The sequence below is a fragment of the Ananas comosus genome, linkage group 6 (genome assembly GCF_001540865.1).
Source record: "Ananas comosus cultivar F153 linkage group 6, ASM154086v1, whole genome shotgun sequence".
In the NCBI taxonomy this organism is placed as follows: domain Eukaryota; kingdom Viridiplantae; phylum Streptophyta; class Magnoliopsida; order Poales; family Bromeliaceae; genus Ananas; species Ananas comosus.
This window is the reverse complement of record NC_033626.1, coordinates 12,120,500-12,141,783: the sequence shown is the minus strand read 5'-3', so window position 1 is coordinate 12,141,783 and position 21,284 is coordinate 12,120,500. Positions and strand designations below refer to the sequence as shown.

Genomic DNA, 21,284 nt, shown 5'->3' with positions numbered 1-21,284 from the left:
TTAATTACGATAAATTTGATCACTTCACATCTTCAAAATTTACTTGCATTGTTTACTTTTTCTCAATTAAATAAGGAAATAAGAAGAGGTAAATCATTTTCGAATCACATTCTTTTCAAATAAAGTTATTCATCATTTTAAATTGTTTTTTTTACATACACTTTTTTTAACAACAACAACAAAGAGAGAGAGAAAAAAAAAAAAAAAGTAAACAATGCGATTAGAATTTTTATTATGATGAAAATATGTAGAGACACTTTATTTATAAGTTCTATTGAAATTGATTCCTTAACTAATATTTTCGCATGCTTTTCGTTACAAAGGAATTTTTTTTTTTTTTTTTTTTTTTTGTGTGTTTGATTGGTCAAAATTCTTCATACGATCGTGATGTACTACCGTAACGGAAAACGTTTTCCCGGGAAACTCCCCTCCACGTGTATCGTGGAAACCAAGGTCAAAACATTGGTGAATTTTGTCATTTTTCATTAACTTAAATGAATGTAATTTTATATAATATATATATATTATATTATAAAATTGTATGGGTTACCATCACTTTCCTTCAAATATGCATGGAAAGATCCGCGTAATAAATTAAATTATATCCGCAAGATGTATAGATAGCATACGTTACACGAATAATTTTTCCGCACAGAGGCTTTTCAATTTTAATTTATGCGAAAGGAGATTGAAGTTGACACGTAATTGGCCTCGAAAAATTACGACTTTGATTGACGTAAAAAGTGTATATATATATATATATATATGTGTACAATAAGAATCTGTATTAAACTGTGGCTAACTATGTACGTAATTTAATTAAGTTATCCTCATTAATATAATAATCAAAGTAAAGCTCTGTGCCAACCCAATTATGTCTAAGTTGTGAGGATTGGCTATTGGCTTCTATGTATCCGCCCGTACAACGCTGGGTTGGATTGATGAGGAATTACACTATGGACTTGGTCTACCAAATCATCGGTGGACCTCCTAATCATCTTCTCTTAATCTAATTACTTCTTTAGGTACCTAGTATACTTTTTTTAGGCACAGTTTGGTATTGAGACTTGTCTGACGCTATTAAATAAAATAGAATTTAGGTAAAAATATATAGTGATGTACTTCTGCTTTATCCTGTAAAACCGCTAATCGATTCATCGCGATATGCACAATATTATGTATGAAAACAAACAAAGTATTTTCTTATCGTATTTTTTCACCACATATAACGTAATTTTTTCACAATTCCAAACGAAGCCTTATACTTCTTAGAACTTCAAAAGTATATATATATTTTTTCAATACTGAGAATTGAAAGAAATGATAGTGTGTATGAAATAACCAACCAATTTGAAAAAAAAAATTTAATTTTGTTATAGAACAATATTTTTAGTATATATAATATCCTCTAAATTATATCTCATCACAAACACTTTTCGATAAATCAGTAAATTAGTGTACAAATCAAAATGCAACCCGTTTCATTTAAAAATCTAGCTACAAATGTGAAGTGACTATGCTTTGAACTTAAAATCTCAAATACCATCTATAAAATCCTTTGACACTTATGTTAGAGACAATTAATAAAATAGAAGAAAATTTATTAAAACTAGAAGTTTTGTCAGACTAGAAACTCATTACCTTCTGATATCGTATTGCATGCTTGCGTAAATAATATTAAAAACAACGATTTTTGTGGCATAGTGTTTAAAGAATTACGGATATTTTACAATATTTTTATGTTACGCATGGTTTTGAGTTTGAGCTTTGCAAGGCTTTATTAGGTAAGCTATTGGTTTGTATATGGCTTACATGGTGCACTTGGTGTAGGCAATAATATTAGGTAAAATTAAAAAGGGGAAAAACCGGGCGGGTCTACGGCCAGCTACGCCGTGGTCCGGGATCACGAGGAGGGGCCCATCGACGGTGGGCCCTTTTGATTGAAGGAATGGACGGCCCATAATGCTTTGGTGGGCCCACCAAGCTGAGTCTTAGGCCGTGGACTTTTGGCTCGTTGGGTCCACTGTCCACATCAAGCGTCCACCATTATATGGAAACGTAGTTTTTTTTTGTTTTTGGTTTTTTCTTTTTTTTGAATGAGCATTTATAAAAAAAAAAATGGAAAACAAATTATCAATTTTTTTTTTGCATAAATTACACTTTTAATCCGCAAACTGTAAGACTTGTAATGCTTTAGTTCTCAAACTTTTATTCAGTGTAAATTTTTAGTCGAAAATTCTACGATTCAATTTAGTTGACTAAATATTGACGTGTTGTTTTTATCACGTTATTAATCACGATATTATTGTATCACTTTTATATTACAGACTCATTAATATTTAATTAAATAAATTAAAATATAACTTTTAATTGTAATAAATAATAAAGTGTGAACGAAAAGTTATAATAATAAATTTAAGTTTGATAATAAAGTGTAACGCAAGATATAATTTGAGGACCCAAAAGTATAATTTAACTCTTAAGACAAACAATATTTATAAATTAAATTTATTATATACAATCAATCACATCAACTTTTAATTACTTGAACTATTATAGTGGGCGAAGGAGAAAGCAAGGGACTTGGGAATTGCTTCCACAAACATGGCATATTTGGAAAATTTTAAAAAATAAACAAATTGGCGTAAAAAAAATAGTGGCCTATGATAAACGATTCGTTCCACGTGGCTAGCCGATATGGATAAATCGAAAGATGACACATGATATACCAAAAGCCGAAGGGAAATGTTAGATATTTAATAAACGAGATTTAAACGAAAGAAATTAGAAGCCTCTTAAAAAATTTCATAACTAGTAATCAGCTCACCCAAGTGCAGCACGAAAAGTAAAGAATGTGGCCAAAATATCCTTCATAATAAAAAAACCACCCGATAACCAAAAGCGGACGACATGTTACTATGAATGGAAGAAACGCGCCTGCAATAAAAATCTTTTACACGAACAAGAGACTGCGGCATTTTTAATTTCTTTCCAATTTTAACATTTACGGATTTCTAGGGATAACTTGTACCCTTTCTGTATCCAATATTTATAGCTTTCTCTAGGTTTAAATCTAGTGAAGTGCTTAAATCCTATAAATTCTGAATATTTGTGAAATATAATCAATTTGACGCTTTCAGTCAAGTCTGTTTCTTAAAGCTTACGTTCAGTTCAGTTTTACATATAGAGAGAGAACCGGATTGAGTCGATCCCTTGTTAATTTAATTGTCTGATCTCAAGGCGCACTTAGGGATGCAAATGAATTCGGGTTGGTGGAGCTCATGTTCCGATCCGTTCCGTTCCGACGGGGACAGTAAATGGAAGAAAATAAACAGATTCGGAGCAGAAAACGGAAGAAATTTTGACCCGCTCCGAATCCGCCCCGCCATGATCCACCCTGAATCCACCTCGAAAACCGTTTATATTTTAAGAAAATGTCCCTAAAAAATAATATATTTACAAAAANTAAAAAAAAGTTCAAAATATAAATAAGTTAGTACTCGCATCTCTAATGTATTTGAAATTTTTGAATTTTGTTTTGAATTGTGATTGATTTTTTTATTTTTATAATTGATATTGTTAAATTATATATATAATATTATTAAAAATTATTAATTTATATTTTATAAAATATTAATAATATTATAATTTTATAAAAAATATTAGTTGGCGGAGCGAATTCGGGGCGCTAGCGGGAGGCGGGTTACGAGGCGGAGCGGATTATGGGATGTATTTTTTAACTCGTTACGGATTCGGGACGGGAGGCGGAACGAAATTTTGCTAGGCGGGGCGGGAGGCGGGGCGGGGCTCCCGCACTCAGATCCGCCCCGTTTGCATCCCTAGGCGCACTCGAGGGTCAATTTAAGAGCCAATCCAACAATCAGTAGGCACATTTGATCCGATCAACTGTTTGACTCGGTCAACAGTTCGGAGAACTCGGTTCGCGTCAAAAAGCAAGAAATAAAAATAAAAATATCATGTCATTTTTTCCAAACTTCACAATGGATGTCACAAGAAAAGGCAGGACAAACAATCTACTTCGATATGATAAAGATGAGTTGGCTACATTATCATCCTCAGAAGCATACAGTACAATGAAAATCTCAGTTGATGGTGATATTTGGAAAAAGAAGGATATATACAATATCTCAATCCTCATATACATAAATAAATAGAAGAGGCATAGTAACTGTATACTAATTCGAAGCATCGATCTAAGTTTCTTTTGGACTATGGATACAGAGTGCCCATTCCACTACTAAAAACAAACAAAAAAAAGAAAAATGAAAAGCTTCTTTTACCTTGCTTCTATCATCAGGTCCAATAATTTCGTATTTGATCGACGTACGATTTGTTTAATCTATCTATCTTGGATGAATTGTTCTGATAGTTCTCACACTTTTAGTTAGGTTTAATCGCAATTCTCGAAGTTTCATATCGATAGAGCATTTAACTCATCGAATGTTAGATGGATGAAAAGATTATGTTTAACTGGTATAAGATAAAATGATTTATATACTTTTATTCTTTTAATTGCTATTTCATGCGCGACTATATTGGATTATCGCGCATGCGCACCTCAAACTTAGGACTTATATTGTCTAATGGATTTTACAAGGGCCAAGGGGTAAGAAAAACCCAATTGTATCTTTTTTTTTTCCTCTTTTAGTAACAAATATTGGGGTCATTAGTTAGCATTTTTCATTGATTACTCGTGTGAATCCACTAATAAGTTTAACAAAAGCCTAAAATGGTGGGATCTAGGTGAGAATTATTTATCATTTTTCCTATAGAAGATGAGTCCTAAAGTCGCGATAACACCAACCCACTTATTTTTTTTTCTTTTTATTTTTCTAATAAGAAGGTTCCAATTAATGGTGGGGTACTACGTCACCGTTGATTCGACAAAGTCTCCCGACCAATGGAAAATGGTGAGTGTAGATGACAACTAATGATAATGACACCCTCTTAGTACAAACTCTGTGCTCGTTTAAGAACCAATAAAATTTTTTATTTTTTATTATTAGTCGCGTCGGATAAACCCCTCAACATTTCACAAACTGCGCTTAATGTTTGACGATAAATATTTTTAAAACATAATTTCATGAAAAAAAATATGTTTATAACATTTAAATGATCTGTGCACACAAATCATGCGCCATAAAATTAATTGTATAAAAATTAGTATTGTTTAATTTATAAGAAGTAGTTGTTGGAAATTTATTTATTTTTTTTTTTTTGAGAAAATAGGTAGCAAGCTACCTGCTTCATTCATTAAGGAAAATGAATTTAGCGTACAAAATGAAGGCAACTAAGGCCTCCTAAGCGAGCGAGGAATCTAGAAAGAAAACGAACAAAACAAAGGACCGAGAAGAATGAAAAACAAAAAACCACACCAACGGATAGTACAGAAGAGTAACCCAAAAAAAGGCAAGGTAGAAAGCGAGTATTCCTGAAGTCGATATCTCGGCTGCTTGCGCGTTCACCGATCAAGCGCTTCAGTCCAGTCTTTCCTCAACGAATCGACCCGTTCCACAACTCGATCAGCGTTCGTAGCCACATCCCGGAATATAATATTGTTGCGCTCTGTCCAGACGACCCACCAGATCGCCGCCAGACGTGTGAGGCTTATCGTTCTGGGCCGAGCAATGGGGAAATTAGCTGTCCGCGACCATAAGCTCCTGACATCGCAAATGTCAGGCTCCCAAGTAATCGAACTCCCCGCCAACAGAAGGAGATATCTGACGAAGACACATTCCCAAAAAAGATGGTCACAGTCCTCCAATGCGACTGCACAGAAAATACAGTACGGATTCACCGGGCACCCTCGGCGGATTAATCTATCGGCCGTAAGTAGTCTCTTACGAAGTAGAATCCAGATGAATACTTTTATTTTGGTTGGGATTTTTAAATTCCAGATATGTATGCAACTTGGGTCTCGTTGGCCTGCGTCGGTGATGAAATCGTACATAGACTTAACTGTAAACTTTCGGTCATTGTTCCATCGCCACTCCACGATATCCGTACTGTTCGTAGGAGAAAGGTTGGAAAGTAGGTTTTTTAGCAATCCAAACTGTTGACGTCTGTCACCATCTGTAGCTAGTGCGAGACCCCTTCCGATGAAACGCCATCTCCACCCTTTATCGTTCCAACATTGCGCAACCGTGACCTTGTTGTTCACAATTCTGGAGAATAATCCTGAGAACCGGGTACTTAGAGGGGTTTCTTCAATCCAAATGTCTGACCACATCCACACATTTTTCCCGTCCCCCAACCTGTACGATACTCCACACTTGAAGGCATCCCGACATTTCATCACACTTTTCCACCACTGTGAATAAGGTTTGAACCTTCTACCCTCATGTAACGGCCTTCGTCTGTTGTAGTATAGAGCTTTAATCAGCCTTCCCCACAGCAACTGCGGCTCCTTGAAGAGGCGCCACCACCATTTGGATAAGAGTGCCAAATTCATAGCTTCCATTTCTTTAATCCCCAATCCCCCTTCTTTCTTACTTTTGCATAGCGACCCCCAGGCAATAAGACATGAACCCCCTGAAATTTTGGAGCACCCTCTCCAAAAGAAAGATCTTCTCAAAGCTTCAATGCGTTTTAGTACCCATTGTGGAGCTTTGAAGATTGAAAAGAAGAATAGAGGTAAATTTGAGAGCACCGAGTTAACCAAGGTTAGCCGTCCCCCATAAGAGAGAAGTTTAGCCTTCCAACCTTCGATGCGCGTCTCAATTCGGCTAACGATCGGACCCCAATCTTCCTTTCGAAGGGGTTTGATATGAAGCGGCAACCCCAAGTATCGAAATGGTAGGTTGCCTACCTTACATCCTAAAATATCTGCAAGTCTATTGGCTCTGCTTGTATCGGGGCCCAGATAGTAAAGTTCCGTTTTGTTCGTATTTATCTTTAGGCCCGAGGCCCACTCGAACAATTTCCATAGGAACTTCAGGTTTCGCATCGCCGATTTCTTTGGTTCCGAGAAAAAAAGTGTGTCATCCGCATATTGGAGGATAGATGTTTGACAGTCGGCGGTCGGGCCTATTCCTTTCAGCAAGTTGTTACTCCTGGCTGCTTCCGTAATCCTAGCTAGACTGTCGGCCACTAAGATGAATAAATAGGGAGAGAGCGGGTCGCCTTGTCTAAGCCCTTTCCTTGTTTTCAGCCACGTTGTCGGCTCATCATTAACTAAGATGGCGATTTTAGCGTTGCAGATGCATTGTTCGATCCAGGACCACCATTTGTTGCTGAACCCTAACCACCTCAAAATGCTTTTCACAAAGGTCCATCTGACACTGTCGTACGCCTTCTCAAAGTCCACCTTGATGCTAACACACTCCTTTCCCGATTTTGCGGACCAGTTGAGAAGCTCGCTCGCCGTAACGAACGAATCAGCTAGGAGACGATCCTTCAAAAAGGCCGCTTGTGCTGGGGAGATGATCTTCGGTAAAATGGTCGCAAGTCTATTTGCCAGTACTTTTGAGATGATCTTCTGAATTCCATTCATGAGACAAATCGGTCGAAAGTCGTTAGCTCTACACGCCCCTTCCTTTTTTGGAATAAGACATACGTATGCGTAGTCTGTTGGGGCCGTGTTGAGGGTGCCATTCTGGAGATCGGTGAAAATATTGTAAATATTCTCCTTCACCGTCTCCCAGAAATGCTGGAAGAAGATGAGGGGGAAGCCGTCCGGTCCCGGTGCCTTTTCACTGCCCAGTTGGAAAGTAGCTTTCTTAACTTCTTCGAGAGTAAACGGACTAGTAATGGAATCCGGGTTAGAAAGCAAGTCCGTGTGATACAGATCGCTCCAATCTCCAACCGATAAGGGATCCTCCTCCACCTGGCCAAAAAGACGTTTGAAGGAATGGAAAAAATAGGATCTCATTTGGTCATTGTTGTGGATAGCTCTTCCGGCGTCGTCTTCAACAAATTCTATCGCGTTGTTGCGCTTTCTCCCATTTGCCACGGCATGAAAAAATTTAGTGTTGTTATCGCCTTCCTTAAGCCAATGTTGTTTCGCTCTCGTTTTCCAGAGAATTTCTTCCTCCTTAAGAATTAGTTGAAGTTGTGCTTTAAGCTCGATCCTTTTATCCCGGGCTTCCTGCGGCAGGATCTTTTGCTCCTCTAGGAGGTCAATAGCTCGGATTTCATCATGAATGCACTTTATAGCATTAGAGATGCTATGAAAGTTCGTCTTACACCACTCCTTCATTCTTACTCTGCAGTGTCTGAGTTTAGCAGTTAGTGTGAGTAATGTCGATCCCTTATTGGAGACTTCGTTCCACCATGTTGGGACCTTTTCCGAGAAGTCCTCCTTAGTGAGCCAGACCTTCTCAAATCTGAATCTCCGTGGTTTGGGGCCGATTCCAATATTTAGTACGATCGGGGTATGGTCAGATGTAATCCTAGGCAGCGCTGATACCCTGCAGTGCGGAAAGATTTGGTCCCATTCCGTTGATACGAGAAATCTGTCCAGCTTTGCCAGAGTTGGTGAACGCTGCATGTTTGACCAGGTGTATTTTTGGTTCGAGATGGGCAGATCGATTACTTGGAGATTTGAGATGAGGTCAGAGAACAGGGACATTGCTCGACCCGACCAAGGATTTCCGGTTCGTTCTGCTTGATTTCTGGTAAGGTTAAAGTCCCCGCAAATCACCCAGCTGTTTAAACAGGACCCGCTGAGATAGAGGAGTTCCGAGCAAAACTCTTCTTTCCCTTCCCACGTCGGTGGCCCGTACACATTTGAAAGGAAGAAGGTCTTCCCGCTAGTGACATGTTTCAAGTTGACTGTGAGCGAGCGTTCACGAACTAGGACTTCCGTGCATAAGAAGTTTTTAGAATTCCAACAAGTAATTAAACCGCCCGAAGCCCCACTAGCAGGAATAAATTGGCATTTATCGAAATTTGAACCACAACAAGAGCGAAGAAAAGATCTCGACACCGACTCTACTTTTGATTCTTGGAAACACACCACCGACCAAAAGTGCTTAGACACGACCGACTTGACAGCACGACGCTTGACTGGGTCATTAAGACCACGGACATTCCAAGAAATTATGTTAAACATGAGAGACAATATCACCCACAAAAGGCCCCTCCTCGAGGATACCATCTGACTCCCGATCACCCGCGCACGAGGAACTTGCGGAGCTCCTCAGCATCGTTCCCACTGAGCTTCACCCCGCAGCTGGCAGCCTTCGTCAGTACCTTTTTGGTGCTCCATTGTCGATCTGGGGTCCTTGAGCTGGAAACTACACCCTCCAGGCGTAGCGCTTTCCTGCTCTTAGCCCGTTCCATTGCCGACACTTTCGCCGAGGCCGTCAGGCGTGGGCTGGATCTTATCACGCCCCTCATCTCGGTCGTACCTGGGCCGACACCTCCGCCCAACTCAGCTCCGCTCGACAAGTTAAGAAGGTTATCGGTTGCATCTGTGTTAACAAGGAATGGCACGTCCCCTCCTCTCGTCTTGGTCCTACATGGGCCGACACCTCCACCTGACTCTGCTCCGCTCGGCCAGTTAAGAAGGGTATCGGTTGTATCAGAATTACCGGGGACTGGCACGTCGCCTCGTGTCACCGGCCCAGCCGAAGTGAGGGGTGGGGGAGGTGTCCAGAGGAGAGTGGGATCGAACCTGAGAAGGGAGCCAACGGTGTCTACGTGGGTCCTAGGTCCCTCGCATCGAGCGCCTCGAGGTGTCAGCCCGCGGGGGAGAAGATCTCCAGGGGGGCCAGAGTTTTGAAGCGATCCACCCAACCCACTGTGGCCCATGGCCACAGAGGGATAGTACTTGAAATCACCATCGGGCCCCAGCGACACCAAAGCATCGGGGGGTTCCGCAAAAAAGAGAGATCCACCAAGAAAACCACTAAGGCCTACGACTTCTGGAGTAAAGTACTTAAAGTCGCCATAGTTGAGAGAGTCGGGCCCCTGATAATAAAAAACAGCAGGGGGGCCCGAAGTAGTAAGGGGTCGGCTGGGGCCGTGACTGGAACGAAACTTGAAGGTGGTAGGCCCCAATGGGCCCCAGTTGACTAATAAGATGAGGCTGCAAGGCTCCCAAAAGTATATCAACATCAGCCCTGGTCCACCTGGCCCCAGCAAGCCCATTCCACCATAACGGTCCGAGACCAGCGGAACTGGCCCCAGCCTCCTGCGTACACTCGAACCAGGCTGTTGCTTGTCAGAGATCGTCCCAAGCCCGAGTGTCGAGGAGGATAATCCGATCTCCAAGTTAATGCCGCCTCGGTATTCCCCAGGCATGAAATAAATGTCATACCTCCCTTTTGCCTTCATCCTGTCTGGGTGAGGGCTCCAAGACCCAAGCCGTGAGCCTTCCACCCCTGGTCGAAGAGTAATCATGAATGCCGGAGAGCGACAGATCACCGAAGCAAACCCGAACCGAGAAGCGCCGCCTGACAAGCTGACTCCTCGTACCCCACCCACGATGGGATGTGCAGCCAGATCAGCGTCAGCAGCGGTGCAATTTGAAATTAGCATCGTTTCGTCGCACTTCCCGACGATCACCGGCGATGCGTCAGAGCTCAAAGATCCGCCGGCCGACGATCGACGCCCTCGGATATACTCCTCTGAGTGGCCATGACCGTCGGAGGGTCTCTGCAGAGTACCAAGTTGGAGGTCAGCATCGCGTATGATAGGGAGGGCCCGCCCACGCCGATGATCGCGAATCTCTGAGGAAATCCAAGAGGCGTCGGAGTTTGAGTCACCGCCGTCGGAGGAGCATCTCCCTCTGTCAGATCTGGTAGCATGGAGGTCTCTGGCAGGCTCGTCTGGAATATGTTGATCGGAGCGCTCGTTAGGCTGGTTGCCGCGTCCGATGGCATCAGCGCGATCCCAGCGCCCAATCTGGATGGGCACCGAAATCGACAGGTCTCCAAAGGTGATTTCCAGATTTTCCGGTATGTCGGAGAGATGGTTCACCGCGATGAGGCACCTATAACCAGAGAGATCGGCCATCCTGGCGCTGAAATCGTCCGGCCTGATAAAGCGACCAAAGCCGCCTACAAGCGCCCCCACTGACCTGGACGACCAGCACTCGTAGGGTAGGCTAACGAGGCGGATCCAGACCTTGTAGGTCAGCGGTGGACGACGAGCACCGTGGTAGGGGTTCCAGGGGTAGCAACGAAGTCGGCAAGCTCCTAGGTTGAGGACTTCCCGACGAACGAGTCGCTCCGCCGGAACCCACTCAGGTAAAAAAACAGCATAATCTCTTTCACTATAACGAGCGACATGGAAGTCATTGGAGTATCCACCAAACCGGCTTGCGAGCTCGTTGGCGACAGTGTCTTGAGGGAAGTGTCCAAGGTTCGCAGGGGGCAGGATATCGACCAAGATAGCATTGCGGCGCCGATTTTGACGGGCGGTGAAATCGTCAGAAAGGGGAACAAAAACACTGAGGTAGGAGGGGCGTGCTCGCATGAATCGGTAGACAGGCATCGGTAAGCGCTCCATGCAGGCTCTCGCAAGGTCGCCGGATTTGAAGCACTTGATACAGCGAACAGGGTCGCGGCAACGAGAAGCCCTGTGATCCCTTCCCAGGCACCTGAAACAGCGACCCTTGAAGGAGACGAAGCCGGGTGCGACAGGGAGAGGGGATGAAGACTTAGCGGAAGTGAGGTGGCGAGGCGGCCGAGAAAAAGGTGGAGCAGAGAGTAGAGCTTCCTTGTAAGTCAGCTTAAAGGGCTTAAGGGGGATTGCAGAGTACTGGTTTCTCTCCTTACCACCACTTATAAGGACCTCAGATCTTGACAAGCCTTCAGGTTGGTAGGCTAAATTAACCGAGCCTTTAAAGGCCCCAGATCTTGAAAAGCCTTCAGGTTGGTGAGATCCTTCTGGTTCTGGTTCGTGAGCATTTGAGGCCGCAGTCTCTGAAGCGCCTTCAGGTTGGTGGACATTTAAAGCCTTCTCTTTGCAGTGGGAATCCTCATGTTTGAAGTAAACAGTTCGACTTAATGCAATGCCGGCTTTGTCAGCCCAGCTGACCTTCTTGTAGGCGGTGCTGGCTTCGACTGTAGAGCGTCCGAGGTTGTTTGGATCTTTAACTCCTATCTCGCGGGAGCTACAGGAGCCTCGATTGTTGGCAGGTATGATCCCTTTGTCGTCGCACGTTCTGCTGGGACCTTGGCGATGGTGGGGTCGGTCCTTTGTGGCTTCGGTCCTGGTAACCAGCGCCGCCTTCCCCGTTCTCTGCTTTCTCGCGCTCACCACCGTCCATTGCTCTATCTCTCTCGTCACCTTCGGGTGCTCTCTCACCCTCGCCATAATTTTCCACAAGGGCGAAAAGAATTTGATTTTTTACTGTTGGAAATTTATTATTATTTTCATTAAATAGAACTCTTAATAATATTTCAAGTTCTGGGCCTTGATGGAGGGATTAGTTTTAAGAACACGAAGGCTTTTTCAAAATTATTTTTTTATCAAATAATCTTGTACATATGATATAGTATCTAAGCGAGATTTTAGCTTTTAAGATCTATTCATATTTAAAGGTGCTAAACTTGATTTCCTTGTCCATTATTGTAGGGGGCATCTATTTGCTATTTTGTGTCTAGCTCTTTGTTAATCTTTTTCATATATTTTGATGCATAAAAATAAGGACAATGCCAGTTTTACAATTACTTTTTTGTTGTAATGCTACAACTCTCTTATCCAAAAGTCTATATTTCTTCACTGATCTTATTACTATTATTTTTTAATTGCTAAAAGAAAAAAAAAAAATTGAATCTTTAGGAATACAATTACAATCTATGGATTAAGGATTGTAATCCTATAATCTTTTTTGCATTGTGGACTTAGTATTTCTTGAAAAACAATAGAGAAGAGAGAGACTAATCGTACATAGCATAATTGACTAAGAATTTGATGATTTATATCCGATGTTAAATTATATTTATTCTTTAAAATCTTCAATCGATAGAAAGCAGTATTTAAATATTTTTCTTTTCAACACTCCCCGCACGTTTGGGCTCGAGGCTTTTACTTGCCCATGACGTGGATTTAAATTAAATAGGAGGAAATAAATAATGCTAAGAGTCTGTTATGACTCGTACTCAGAATTTCTTACTCTTGATACCATATTAAAATTTATGAAATAATCATTATTTTCTAAAAGTTTAAGTTGGTTAAGAATGATGTTTAAATATTTTATTTTTAAAATTTTTTAAAAAATTGAATAGTTTGGTACCTTTCTCTCTTAAAGAGAGAGAGGGGCTCTCACTCACATGCTTTTTTCTTCTTTTTTTTTTGTTGGAAAGGTGTGATGAGAGAGAGAGAGAGAGAGATATGCTCCTGTGAGAGAGAGAGAGAGAGAGAGAGAGAGAGAGAGAGAGAGAGATATGCTCCTGTTATTTCCTTTACAGGGAAATAGTTTGGCCCGGTACCCTTTTTAGAGAGTTGTGGGAGGAAAAGGGAAGGGATTGGATTCCTATTTCCAAGTCTCTGATCCGCAGTCACCGACTTCCCTTTTATGGTGGATGGATACATCAAGCAGGAATCCTTTTGCTCGGAAGAGCAAATTAATACGGATAGTTAATAGTTAATATTAATTCCACAAGCCACGTGCCCAAGTTACTCTTATTTATATAATTTAGGTGAAGTTATTCATGCATTACCATGAACTAATACTATAAATGATAAAAATTTGATAAAGTAAAACTTCAAAAAAAATTTGACTTGTCTTGAGATATTAATAAATACAAATAGTATAAAAAAAAGTACGAAAAGATTTTTTTTTATTCGCTTTTTACGAAAATGATTTGTTTAAATAACAATAGATCACAGGAACACGCTAATTAGCAAGTAGGAAGGTAGGAAGACGAAGTATACCACGGAGATGGGGGGTGGGTGGGAAGGTGATGTTGGGAATAAGGTACTCGCCCCGGTACCGGATCTCGTGAATCCGCAACCCGCTCCGATACCGACTGCTGTGGATTCGGTATCGATTGTTGGGATTCCGCAACGGAAGCGTCAAATCGAGTTTTTTTACCATAAACCCGTCTCCTCAGCAAAAGCTGATACAATCATAAAAGAGAGAAATACCAAAAACAGAAAATATGCGGGTAAAATAAGATTCATTAAATAAGAGAAGATTACACCTGACTCCTCTTCTGCACAGAGTAACTACAACCCGAGCCCTCTTTCTGAATCTTTTCTACCATTCTCTCGTCTTCTATAATCCCATAAAGAAGACAATCATCCGCGCGCACCCATGCACTAGGTGCACTAAATAACTCTCTCTCTCTCTTTTTCTCTCTCTGGTACGGCACCCAAGAGGCATTTTCTCTCTCTCCCGTACTCACCTCACAGCCCTCCAAATTAATTTACCCAATGCATTATTTATAATGCTCCAACTAGAATGTACCCAATTCTAGTATATTTAGGATTTCTATTCTAATTAATATCTAAATCTATCTTAATTAATCTCTAATAAATTTAAATATTAATCCTAATCTAGTTAGGTTTATCCTCTAAAAAATATTTAAATCTTAACAGATTTAAATATTAATTATTATCCAAATAGGATTCAATTACAAATCTAACCAAATCCTAACAGGTGAAGTGTCAGAAAATGGAAAAGGGGTAGAAAGTTAAGAGTAAAAGATAAACTATCATGTGACAAATTTTATGAAAATAATGTATAGTTATAAATATGTATAAATATAGATGATGATAATAATTATTATTATTGTTTCAGGCTACTATCAAAACGGGGAGTAATTTAATTGAGGATTTACTGAAAAAAAATCTACACTATCTAAATATCTAAAAAAAAAAAAACAACAACAATTATTAATTTTCGATGCATACAAATTACATAAACTTATGGAACAGCCAATATGTAAAAATCAAAGTCACCATTCTTGATCTAGATGCCTGGCATCATACTTTCTAGTTGTGAACGAGATTTGGAAGGATTTTTTTATTATTTTTTTTGGAACATTACTTTTCGGCAACTTCCCGTTCCTTTTCCTTTTGTTGGCAGCTTCCATGATTTCTGAACTTCACATGTAAATGTTAAATTAGATTAGATTGGTAGTACAAAAATTCTAATGTTCATATTAATTACTTGTTCTTAGATAATAGAGAGTACATTTTCCTAGGATTTCGAAGTTAAAATTTCGTATACCTGCTATCAAATTTTTTTACTATATACATTAAGGACGTCCCCAGTAATAAAGAATACTGCATGTTTAATGAAATCTTATTGTTTCTATAGCGGAAAAAAAAAAAATAGAGACTATAATTAGATAGAGCAGAATTCAAACATCTCTATTCAAATAGTACTTTTCACAGATGATTTGTTAATGCAGAATCTGCAGCAGGCGAGTCTCGGCCTAAATGCCGCGGAAACTATGATAATAAGCACCGAAGAGAATGGTGGGTATAGAATTATTGGGTTCTTTGCCTGCTCATTTTCATGCTATGAGCAACCCCAGCTGTATACAGGTACGTGAGTACTCACATTCCGATCTAAATGTTAAGCTATTTTGTTCTCTTTTGCTTTGTTTTGGGACCTGGGTCTGGTCTACTTGGTGGGCTCGACCCTTCCTTTTATATATATATATATATATATGAGCTAGATGTGTATGGCTATGCACGGAAGATCCGTGCTTTCACTTTATTTCGTTCGACTTCAATCGAGATCTGCTCCGTTTTAGATGATCTAAGATAGTTCTTTGAAGTTCGAGAAATAAATTTCCGATTTTTCATATCATTTGCTCTAGTGATCGCAAGGGCGATCTCAATCATGGCTAAAAATTCATATCTTCAAAAATGTATGTATGAATTTAAATTTAAGATTAAAGTAATTGATCTCTAATTTATATATATGAGAATTTTCTATCAAATTTTATGTGAATTTGGATATTCGGTCCACCGTTTAAGACTTGCAACGCGCTCGCCACTCTATTAAAATTATTTAATTTTACCCTTCGATCACTAGGCAAATGGTATCGAAAATTTAACAAAATGTTATTTTACATGACTTCAATGATCTCAAATCAGGTCTAACGCAGCGTCGCGATTCGAAAAGTCCGAAAATCTGAAAATAACTGAAAACCGACAGATCCGTACTTCCTATTAGTCATAGCGCATCCCTAAACTCTATATTACTTATATATAATATATATTATATATATAATGTATATATATATTTTATGTACGATTAGATCTGAACCCAAGGTTGAGTCCAAGAAAACAACAACAAAATCATAAAAGCGATTCATGTCACAATGCCTCGGTGGTGAAAGGGGAAAAAAAAAAAATGATTAGCCCACACTTGTCGCCATGCTGCGTACAAAATAAGGGTTTAAAAAAATATAAACTCAAATTCTATTTTATCTTTTACTTATTTTGTTGGAAAACTCTCACTTTCATTTTCTCATCTTTTTCTTTTTTTTTTTCTAAAACTCTAATCCCGGATATCCCAATCTCATGCGCTTACAGAAAATAAATAAATATTATATTTTTTTTTTCTATATTATATATGATTATTTTATTTGATCCTTTTGATGTATAACTTCGATGATATTTGATTGTTTCTTTTAAATTTCACAAACTTTGTCATTAAAAAAAATACAAAAATTACGTAATTTTTTGAATTTTTTTCAAAATTAAAACAGATTTATCTCTCTGCCAGAATAATTAATTAATTCTTTCTTTTATGTTACAATCAAGTCCCAAATTTGTTAAAAAAATTTACTAATTAATTATAAGCAAACAAGTTAAATGTTATTTACTTTAAAATATATATTTGAAGTGAGCTTCTTCTATGTGCACTGCTGCTCCGCAATTTTTTTATAGCTCGGAGGCCTACTGGCCCAGTTTTATGGGCCATGTATTTGGTGCACAAAAATGTGTGTTAGAGTTGAAAATGATACAAATTTACATGATTGAAAATTTGAAAATGATACAATGTAGACAATTTTATTATAAGATAAGATGACTCGAATTCATTCTCTCGCAAATGAAATGAACCGCACCGCACCCTCAAAAGGATGGCATGGTTCTCTATTTTGAGATTTTAGAACTTCATTGTTTGATCAGATTACGTACGGCCTTGGTCGCAAATGTAGTACACTCTACGTTTATTGTGCTGGTAATCACATACATGAAACATAATTAATGATCACAACAACAAACCATTGCATTAGAAATTAGAAGTTAAATTTTCATTCAAAACATACTTAGAAGTTTCACCAAACAGTCGTCTATTGGTGATGATGAGAACATCAACATATGTAAGACACAAAGCCAGCATAATCTCATCAGTACTCGTCCCCTTCATCCTCCTCACCCTCGGCCGACTCGGCGCCAACCTCCTCGTAATCCTTCTCGAGCGCCGCGAGATCCTCGCGCGCCTCGGAGAACTCACCCTCCTCCATGCCCTCGCCGACGTACCAGTGAACGAAGGCGCGCTTGGCGTACATGAGGTCGAACTTGTGGTCGATCCGCGAGAAGACCTCGGCGACGCTGGTGGAGTTGGAGATCATGCAGACGGCGCGCTGCACCTTGGCGAGGTCGCCGCCGGGCACGACGGTGGGCGGCTGGTAGTTGATCCCGCACTTGAAGCCGGTGGGGCACCAGTCGACGAACTGGATGGTGCGCTTGGTCTTGATGGTGGCCACCGCGGCGTTCACGTCCTTGGGCACGACGTCGCCGCGGTACATGAGGCAGCAGGCCATGTACTTGCCGTGGCGCGGGTCGCACTTGGCCATCATGGAGGCCGGCTCGAAGGCGCTGTTGGTGATCTCCGCGACGGACAGCTGCTCGTGGTAGGCCTTCTCGGCGGAGATGACGGGCGCGTAGGACGACAGCATGAAGTGGATGCGCGGGTACGGCACGAGGTTGGTCTGGAACTCGGTGACGTCGACGTTGAGGGCGCCGTCGAAGCGCAGCGAGGCGGTCAGCGACGAGATCACCTGCGAGACGAGGCGGTTGAGGTTGGTGTAGGTGGGGCGCTCGATGTCCAGGGACCGGCGGCAGATGTCGTAGATGGCCTCGTTGTCCAGGAGCACCGCCACGTCCGTGTGCTCCAGGAGCGAGTGGGTCGACAGCACGCTGTTGTACGGCTCCACCACCGACGTCGACACCTGCGGCGACGGGTACACCGTGAACCCCAGCTTCGATTTCTTCCCGTAGTCCACCGACAGCCGCTCCAGCAGCAGCGACCCCAGCCCCGACCCCGTCCCGCCGCCCACCGCGTGGAACACCAGGAACCCCTGCAGCCCCGTGCAGTTGTCGGCCAGCTTCCGGATCCGGTCCAAGCACAAGTCCACTATCTCCTTCCCGACTGCACCAGCAACGTTTACCATTCAAACAAAATTAAATAATAATTTCAAATCAAAATTTTTAGTCGTTAAATCTACTTCTTGATCATTTTCATTCGTTAGATCATACTATTCAACCAACTATCTACTAAGTTTAAAAAATTACTATCATCTCAATCAAAAAATCACTATCATTTTAATTACACAATCTTTCATTCAACGACGAAAAATTTATGAGTACAAAGAAATCTATACTTATAACGTATATATTATCATTGTCTAAGTAATATCTTACTAGTGTAGTGGCCGCGGGCGAAGTTGTTGGCGGCGTCCTCTTTGCCGCTGATGAGCTGCTCGGGGTGGAACAGCTGGCGGTAGGTCCCCGTCCGGACCTCGTCGATCACGGTCGGCTCGAGATCGACGAACACGGCACGGGGCACGTGCTTTCCGGCGCCGGTTTCACTGAAAAACGTGTTGAACGCGTCGTCGCCTCCGCCGACGGTCTTGTCGCCCGGCATCTGGCCATCGGGCTGCAGAAGCAGCAGCAGCAGCACAAGTCGTACAACCAAAAAAAGCATTAGACATTACACCAAACGCCTGGCGGGAGGTAGCGACGGTGCGTGAATATTACCTGAATCCCGTGTTCGAGACAGTAGAGCTCCCAGCAGGCGTTGCCGACCTGAATCCCGGCTTGGCCGATGTGGATGGAGATGCACTCTCTCATGGCTGCTTCGTTGGGGAGCTTAGGATTTGGGAAAAAGCTAGCGCTTTTGAGCTCAAAAGCCTTTTAGAAGCGAGGCGTTTGTGAAGACGCCTTGGAATGGATTTGAGCGGTGGATGAGGAAGCGCTTTTTGTTTTCGAAATGTGGAAGCGATTGTGGGGGTGATAAGGGGGTTATTTTATAGATGAAAAGCACGGGGGTCGAAATAGCCGTTAGAAACGGGCGGACATGCGTGGTGGGACTTTTTGGGCAAATTTTGAAATTTGAACTGGAGTCCAGCTGGATCTGACCGTTCGGCTGTTTTCGCGAGCGTAGCAACAGCGTTTGAAATTTTAAAATTTCGAAATTGGTACGAGGAGAGGAGCTCTCGAGCAGCAGCTACAATAATGGGCCGCGTACGCGGTCGGAACGAATTTTATGAGTCATGAGTAGGGCTGGCAAACGAGCGAGCCGGCTCGCGTTCGACTCGTGTTCGGCTCGATATTCGGCTCGCTCGAGCTCGACTCGAAATTAAATGAGCCGAGCTTGAACAACATAAAAGGCTCGAAATTCATTTCAAGCCGAGCTTGAGTATTACTCAGCTCGTTTGAATTAGGCTCGAAAAGCTCGAAAATATATATATATATATATATATAGGCCGGGGCTACTATACTCTTATGAGTATAGACCCCCTTGTACTCATAAATTTTTAACCGTTGATTGATGGAATGTGTGGTTAGGATGATGGTGGTCCCCACTTAGAATGATAGTGGTCCCCTAGGGTTGAGTGGGTAGTTGGTTAAATAGTATGATCTAACGGATGAAAATGATTAATGGAATAAATTTAAGGGTCGAAAACTTATGAGTATAAAGGAGCCAATACTCATAAAAGTATAGTAGCCGGACTCTATATATATATATATATAATATTTATAAATATAATGTATTTTAATTATATATAGGCTTTAATTTAATTTGGGCCATTATTGTTGGCCCATAAAATAAACCCAACAAGTACAACCGTGCAATTGAGCCCAACTCTAAATTTACATAACACACTCTCTCTTTCAGACTTTCACTGTTGCACATAACCCTAAAACATGATAACATTCAAATTTTCAAATCCCTACTTTTTTTCCTCTCTCTCTCTCTCTCTCTCTCTCTCTCTCTCAGACCCTCATCGAGTCAGGAAGTCACCCTAGCTCACATTTTTTATAATTATTTTGTATTTTGAACTATTGGACATGTTGCATCAAATTATAGGTAATGTTCTATAAAAATTAAACTATTGATTATATAATGTCGAGAATTTCAATCGGCTCGTTTAGAGCTCGAGCTCAGCTCGACTCGAAATTAGGCTTGCTCGAGCTCGGCTCGAATTAATTTTAAGCCGAGCTTGAGCCTAGATTTAGGCTCGAAATTAATTTCAAGCCGAATTTGAGCTGACATAAGCTCGCTCGAGCTCGGCTCGTTTCCACCCCTAGTCATGAGTTAGAATCCTACTAATTTGAAGAGCTAGTACAAAATTTTTTAAATTAGCAAATTTAAAATTTTTCTTCAAAAAATAAAAAAATGTGTTCTACGAGCTCACTGTGTGCAACAAAATCCCTCAATATAAGTACATAAAATTATGCTTTTCTAACTACATGAGAGAATCTTTCAATGTAAGTATACAGAGTCCGGCCGTCAATAGCATTAACTATCTAACGCTATCAACTTTTCGCTATTAGATCTTACTTTTTTTTGACCATTTCATCCTTTAGATCATGCTATTTTATCAACCATTCACTAAACCTAAGAAAATCATAATTATTCTAACCGCATATTTTTTTTATACAAGGGTTAAAAATTTAATAGTACCAATAATTTAGTGCTATTAATAATATTCTAATCTAATCTATGTATGCAAATATATATGTGCTAATGAAAGCATTTTGTGTTACAGCTGTAAGGCTTCGTTTGGAATTACGGAGAAATTGCGTTACGTGCGGTAAGAAAATATGATGAAAAAAATACTATATTTTATTTTCGTACGTAATATTTCGTTTCGCATACCACGATGCATTGATTATGATATATTTTATGCGATCCCACCGGAAAATGTAGGAGCATATCCTTATGTGCTTTTACCTAAGGGCGTGTTTGGATCCATGTAAAACTAGTCCGAAAATTTTTTTTTCAGTTGAAAAATATTTTTCCTTTGTTTGGTTCTCTGTAAAAAAAATTTTCCGGAAAACTTTTTTTACGAATACACAGAAAAATCACGTTTTTGTTTTCCGCTCCGTCAGAGCGG

General features: G+C 40.8%; 1 protein-coding gene across 1 annotated transcript; it reads right to left on the bottom strand.

Annotated features, from left to right (window-relative positions):
- LOC109711181 (tubulin alpha chain) lies at nucleotides 17,147-19,166 on the bottom strand. Its single transcript, XM_020234105.1, has 3 exons — nucleotides 18,922-19,166; nucleotides 18,586-18,820; nucleotides 17,147-18,313 (listed from the first exon to the last, which is right to left on the bottom strand). The coding sequence occupies exons 1-3, from the start codon at nucleotides 19,012-19,014 to the stop codon at nucleotides 17,289-17,291; spliced, it is 1,353 nt and encodes a 450-aa protein (XP_020089694.1). The 5' UTR covers nucleotides 19,015-19,166; the 3' UTR covers nucleotides 17,147-17,288.

Excerpts from the sequence above, each read along its gene's own strand:
- LOC109711181 (XM_020234105.1), bottom strand. The coding sequence starts at position 19,014 with ATGAGAGAGTGCATCTCCATCCACATCGGCCAAGCCGGGATTCAGGTC. Across the intron at positions 18,821-18,921 it reads GTCTCGAACACGGGATTCAG|CCCGATGGCCAGATGCCGGG; the intron begins GTAATATTCACG and ends CTGCTTCTGCAG. Across the intron at positions 18,314-18,585 it reads CGCCCGCGGCCACTACACTA|TCGGGAAGGAGATAGTGGAC; the intron begins GTAAGATATTAC and ends TTGCTGGTGCAG.